General features: G+C 39.6%; 2 protein-coding genes across 7 annotated transcripts in view; both read left to right on the top strand.

Moving 5' to 3' along the window:
• si:dkey-6n21.12 (schwannomin-interacting protein 1) overlaps window positions 1-71 on the top strand; it is a 3,799-nt gene extending 3,728 nt beyond the window's left edge. For all 5 annotated transcript variants that reach the window (XM_027015609.2, XM_027015611.2, XM_027015612.2 and 2 more), the window contains one exon: window positions 1-71. This exon is cut by the window's left edge and continues 533 nt beyond it. The gene's annotated coding sequence lies outside the window, so the exon portion shown is untranslated.
• Window positions 72-359: 288 nt separating this feature from the next.
• On the top strand, window positions 360-3,449 carry si:dkey-6n21.13 (P2Y purinoceptor 3). Of its 2 annotated transcripts, none has more exons than XM_035519903.1 (2): window positions 360-487; window positions 1,186-3,449. In XM_035519903.1, exon 2 carries the CDS (start codon window positions 1,326-1,328, stop codon window positions 2,592-2,594), a length of 1,269 nt encoding a protein of 422 aa, XP_035375796.1. In that variant the 5' UTR covers window positions 360-487; window positions 1,186-1,325; the 3' UTR covers window positions 2,595-3,449. The 2 variants fall into 2 exon arrangements, with proteins under 2 accessions (XP_035375796.1, XP_026871420.2); XM_027015619.2 differs by lacking the exon at window positions 360-487 and adding an exon at window positions 966-1,004.
• The last annotated feature ends 2,793 nt before the right edge of the window (window positions 3,450-6,242 follow it).

Here is a 6,242-nt window from a genome sequence, read left to right as displayed (position 1 = left end):
TGGAAGAGTCAAATTGACCAAGCCTCACATGCTAGATTACAGGTCCTAAAACACCATCTGGAAGAATTAAATTGTGTTGGTATACAAATCATGACTGTTTATGGAGTTTTCTGTAGAATTGAAAATACTGTATACTGAATAGATGTTGCGTATAGCAGGTGTAGACTTTGTTCACAATAGGTGGACTAGACCTTAATGTTTTTGTTTTAAAGTCAGATCAAAAAAAGGTTACTGTGTGTCATGCCTGAGTCAGAGTTTATATGTTAGAAAGGCCAGCTCAGCACAAGTAGAAGAAAGCAGGTAGATGGGGGAGGGATGAGGGGAGGGAATGAAGAGTCGAGAAGGAATCACGGTGAAGGAAGAAATGTACAGAACGGGCCACGACTGGTTTGGCAAGCAGCAGAGAAGACGCACTTTAAAGTCCTGAAAAGGAAAATATACTAAAAAGGGGCTGCTGTCTTTCACATGGGTGTCTTCTGTTGATCTGGTAAGTCTTCCTGTTTATGTGTAACATCACAGCTAATGATGCAGTTAGGTGCACCCTGATGTACTGCGTGCGTGCGTGCGAGTGTGTGTGTGTGTGTGTGTGTGTATATCTATCTATCTATCTATCTATCTATCTATCTATCTATCTATCTATCTATCTATCTTATGGTTGAGTGACCTCTTTGCTCCGTTGACATGACTTGTGTCTCCAGTGGAGGAGCATATAGCATGAAGTAGAACAGAAATGGCTGAAAATCACTTGAGAGATGATGAAGTTGAAATAAAAGTCCCTCCCCCGATATCTTTGGATCCAAACAGAGGGAGAAGAGCCAGGATGGTGTGACAAGTGATGGTAGTAAGAAGTGAGATGCATGGCCCTGGGAACACAGAGGGGAAGTGGAGTTACTGATTGATGAGTTACTGAAGTGAAAAGAACCTGAATCAGCAGCATATACTAATGTGGTAGAACAAACAGCAAGCGCAGATTGTGAAAGAAGGGGAGAGAGAGTGAGAATCAGGTAAGTCAAGTAGAAAAGCTGTTTTTGAACGCGGGGCAAAGATGGCATTGAAAGAAACTCCATATCTTATGGATACATATCCCTGGGCAAGTGACACGAATGAACCTATCAGATCCTGTGTAATTGGTGTGATTCTCTGTGCTTGGCTAAACATATTCTAAATACTGCGTTATCTTTACAGAAAGTCAGAGCAAACCTCCAAGCTGGCAAAACTGGGAAACAGAATAAGAGAAAATTGAGGCACATTCCAAAGTTGTCAGTTGGAAACCAAAAGATGAGACAGCAACACTCCCTCAACAAGAGATCCACAAGCAGACAGAAATGGTGACAGGTGCTACCACAGTCCTGTCCGAAACAGGGCAAGGAAGCGACAGTGGTGTCCTCTCCTTTTCCAACTCTACTGCTGCCTCCTGCAATATTGATGAGTCCTACAAGTACATCTTCCTCCCCATATGCTACTCCTTCACATTTGTCTTCAGCCTCACCCTCAACTCTGTGGTGCTCTATCGCTCCTTCCACGGCACCAAGCGCTGGAATGCGTCTCTGATCTACATGGTAAACTTGGCCTCGACTGATTTCATGTACGGCCTCTCCCTGCCCTTCTTGGTAGCCAGCTATGTCATGCGTGACAACTGGGTGTTTGGAGACTTCATGTGTCGCTTAGTGCGCTTCCTCTTCTACTTCAATCTGTACTGCAGCATCTTCTTTCTCACCTGCATCTCTATACATCGCTATCTGGGCATCTGCCACCCAATGAGGACCATCACCCTGGAGACCAAGCGAGCTGTGAAGGCTACTTGCGTTCTAGTATGGGTTGCTGTCTTTGCCCTGACCTGCCCAATTTTCCGCTTTGCACAGACAGAGTTGCTTCCCCATCGAAGAAACCCTGGGGCTTTAGAGGCAGCTGGAAACAGTGACAGCACACACCCAAGGATGGAAGGGTTCCAGAATTGCTGGGATGATGCTATTGATGATGAATTCCAGGTCTATGTTCCTTATGGGATAACTCTTCATCTTGTGGGTTTCTTTGTGCCCTTTAGCATCATTGCATGGTGTTACTCTCGTGTAGTTATGGCAATATTTCAAACACTGCACTCCCAACCTCCTACCAATGGTCCAAGGACAATGCGTGGAAATAGGGCCAGAACAGGAAGAGCAGGTATGGCCATCATTTTAGGGGCTCATTCACCTTCTGTGAACAGGCGTCGCAAGTCCATCAAGACCATCATAACCATTACACTGCTTTTTGCCCTTTGCTTCTTCCCCTTTCATGTCACCCGCACCATTTTTTTGGTGCTTAAGGTGACCAGCGGGGTACGGTGCCCCACGATGCGAATGGTGTCCATATGTTACAAAATAACTCGGCCACTTGCCTCCTTTAATGCCTGGCTCAACGCTCTACTCTATTTCCTCACCAAGGAAAAAAGTGGGCCATGCTGTCACAAACCACAGCCCACCCAACAGAGCCTCCTTTGGCCTTTGAGGATGCTGGGAAAGGGTATGAATGAAGAGGAAGACATTGAAGAGGCAAGAAAGCATAAAGACAATGACCTCAAGGCAGAAAAGACCATATTCAGAGACAAACCCTGAAGCTGTAAAGTGGAAGCAGAGATGTCAAATGTGGTTGAGATGTTATCACTATAAATTCCCCTGATGTATAATCAGACATTTAAAAAAGAAATATAGAGGGTAAAAGTTGTGGATCTGCCGTTAATCTTGTATAACATAAGAAATAGTAGGCAAAAAAAAAAACCCTTCCTAATTGATAATCAGATAATGTGATAATTATGAATCAATAAAGTGATTTATACAATTGAGTAGTATTAATTTGCATAGTCTACTTTTACCCTTTTTGCCTATTTCACCACAGTATGAAAACTCAGATATGCCACTCATGTATCAGACAACTGTTTTTGTTTTGGGTACACTTCCTTATGGACATAGGTACTTTGTCCATAAGTGTTGTTGCTCACACATGAATGATTAAACTGTAAATAAACTATATTTGCAATTCAGCCTTTATTAAATTGCAAATAATTAGAAATAAGAGTGAAAATGGACAGATTTACATTGTGGTGCATACATATGCTTTAAAATGGCTTTGTAGTTGAATTTGTAGTTTGGAGAAGGATAAAGAGGGGGTTAGGTCATAGTCAATGAAATGTCTGTCAAAGTCCGTTTAGAGCTCGTCATTAGAAAGTGAGAAAGACACTGCTGATCCACAACTGGTTATGTATTAGGCAATGTTAATAATTTCCATTTTTTAACAGTTAAGTCAGGGGACCTAGGCAATTTTCACCCCTAAATTAGATTATTAATTATAGAACACGTTGCTGTTTTCAGCACCAAATTTATATGCAGGTATGCTCTCTCTCATTTGTCTCATTTTACCCTGCCTGCCATTTCAACCAGTAATCCCTACAGACTATTACTATTGTTACTAGTAGACTATTACTGCTCACAGTTTTAATAAACATTTAATAAATTATATTTTGAATAAAACGTTGTCATTTACAATCCACGAACACGAGGAACATATGCTATCCTTTCGACGGAAATAAACCAAATGGTCTAACAGTGCCTAGTTTACATATAAATGCAGTAGCCTGTATGTGAAAAATTCTTCCCATTGTAATTGTCCCGTAATATTTCCTAACATGTCTGAAAACGTTATGTTGCAGGTACGTAGTTTTAATTATCTGTCATATTCGTTGACAGGTTAGGTCATGTGTACTGAAGCGAAGAAAGTAGTTAAAATCCTAAAATATAATTATCTTTGGTAATTATATTTTATACTAAATCAGAAATTTGCATTTTAAACCACCTGGGTAAATGTTTTGTGGTAGATTCATCCGATGACCACGTGCAGCACCGTAGGTATACCCTAAAGGTTGGGATCCGAACAGAATTGAACTAAACACGCTGCAGCGTGTCGATAGCGCAATAGGGGGCGAACTATGGAACATCCGGGATTTGCAGTTTGGAAATTCAAAACAAAACCAGCCAAGGCAATTCCCGTCCTGCACCGCGGTAAAAAAAATCTCTGACCGTTAAAATAATTTAACAAAAATATTTTTTAAAAAATCCTGAAGCAATTATATGAATACTGGATACCAGGTTTCGTTAAGATTGTCCAAAATGCAATAGATTCGCTTGTAAAAAAAAATATATAACATACAGAAGAAAATTTATATTTATTTTTTTCTTTGCCTTGTGTCATCAGTCTAGAACTGCTGCGGTGAAGCGTTGGCGCCATTTTCAAACTTCAGAGCACGAGTGAATGTAACTCTTGATAGCTACAATTTTGTAATTTTGTTAGTTTTTTTTGTTTTAGTTGTTTTTTTTTAAAGAAATGCTTTCTGCGTCTTTCATTATTTGCAAATTGCAATGATTACATGGACCCAGGTCAGAACATTTTTAACAGAGGTAAGTCAATATTTTACATTTTAGAAATAATACACAGTTCTTCTAAATGTATTATATGGGTTAGCTAACCTAGCTAGCTAACCAATCCTACGATATATTTTTCAAATGCTTTTGCAAAAATAGATAAGGACAGCTAATCTAGTCTTCAAATAAGCCAACAGCTACTTCGTCTTATTTGTTTACTTGATGCATAGCTATGTTTGTACTATTATAGTAATTGTAGGTAACGTTAGTAACACTGACCAAGCAGTATTGGCATATAATTAAGATGTTGGTAATTCCGAATTATTGGTCTCCGCCTGCTAACAGCGCTAGTTTACCAGGGTTTAAAGAGTAACGGTTGTTCGGGAGCATTATTGTTAGCTGACAGGTTTGTACGTTAAATACGCCGGTGCTAGTTTTGTTACCTAGCAACTGGCTGGCTAGTTAGGTTAGATAATATCTCTAGTAATTCGGTAGCTAGCTATCTGGCTGTGTGTACTGCTACCTATGCAGGCTAGCTGGCGATATTCATCGTAGGAGAAACCTTATGCCAAGCCGGCTTGTTGAACAAAATGCTCTTGGGTGTATTCTTAAGTTAGCTAGCTAGGTAACTAACTAGTTAGTGTAACAGCACCTGTTCTGTCAAAAGCTTGTTAAAAAATTAGCTAACCCAGCTGTCTTGTCTGTTGTAATAAACAAAAGCCATTAGCTGACGCTTGTTATTTGGTTGTTTATCCTGGTGACGTTTAGATAAATATAGGTTTAAAGCTTGATTTCTTCTACGGCAGGAACCACTCCCAGTTTTCCGCTAATTATTTAGCTAGTTGGATGTCCTTTGACAGAACCTAGCTTATTTTATCACTGCAGAATATTAAATGTAGTTAACAATGTTGCTCTTATAAGAAGCTTCAACCGTGTTTTGTATTTTGACAACTTGCACATGCATAATGGGGATATGTTGCTTCATTGTTGAATTACTCGAGAAACTGTCTCCTCAAAGGGACCCCAAAAAGCATCTAAAATGTGGTATGCGTAACTGCAGGGATTTGCGCTTCGTGCTTGGTTGTCCAATCAGCATATATTATACGTTCGTGTATAAGAAACGTTGATTATTTAGCTACAAACTCTATCATGCTGCCTGCCTAAGATAAGATTATACATGTGGGCACTCACCAAGACAAATTCTCTGTATGTGTATACACATACTTGGCGGAATAAAGTGATTCTGATTCTGATGTGTGGCGAATGGTCAGCTGCCCAGCGATACGGACATTCTTTAGAAGAAAAAAAAGTCATGTGCCAAATTACATTATGATTAGCACTCAGTACGTATGTTTAGAGAAGCGGTTCTACTTAACATTATGCATTTTCTTGTAATTCTAGACCTGGCGCGACTTATGTACCTGTTTGTATTAGTTCTAGTTTATTGATAATCACTTTAATTAGTGCTCGCTTGTAGAATGCGTGTTAGTATATTAGCAATATAACTGCAATTTGTAATATACTTCATCAAATTGTGCAAGCTATGTGGTAGTTTATAAAGTGCATTTATAGAGTTTAAAGAAGCACAGTAAAGTTAAAGGTAAAAGTTCAGGTTGTCTCTTTGGAAGAAGACTTGGCAGAGCGCATAGTGGGAACAGTTGGTTTTAGTTGCTGAATTAACAGAGGTACGACAGTGGGCAAGATGCAGGTGCTTATTGAATGGTTGTTGTTTTGTTTTGTGTTTTTGGAGTATTGCTGTTTGCAGTAATATAAGTCCTTGTGCCCAGTTAGAAAATTACACTGCAATATAAAAACTTAGAGGTGATGGGAAACCATATGTTGTCTTAT

Source organism: Electrophorus electricus, chromosome 19 (assembly GCF_013358815.1).
Source record: "Electrophorus electricus isolate fEleEle1 chromosome 19, fEleEle1.pri, whole genome shotgun sequence".
Lineage (NCBI taxonomy): Eukaryota > Metazoa > Chordata > Actinopteri > Gymnotiformes > Gymnotidae > Electrophorus > Electrophorus electricus.
The sequence above is the reverse complement of the archived record's forward strand: the minus strand, read 5'-3'. Positions and strand labels throughout refer to the sequence as shown.

What these genes read in the sequence shown, in the direction of transcription:
- si:dkey-6n21.13 (XM_035519903.1), top strand. Translation starts at nt 1,326, where the DNA reads ATGGTGACAGGTGCTACCACAGTCCTGTCCGAAACAGGGCAAGGAAGC.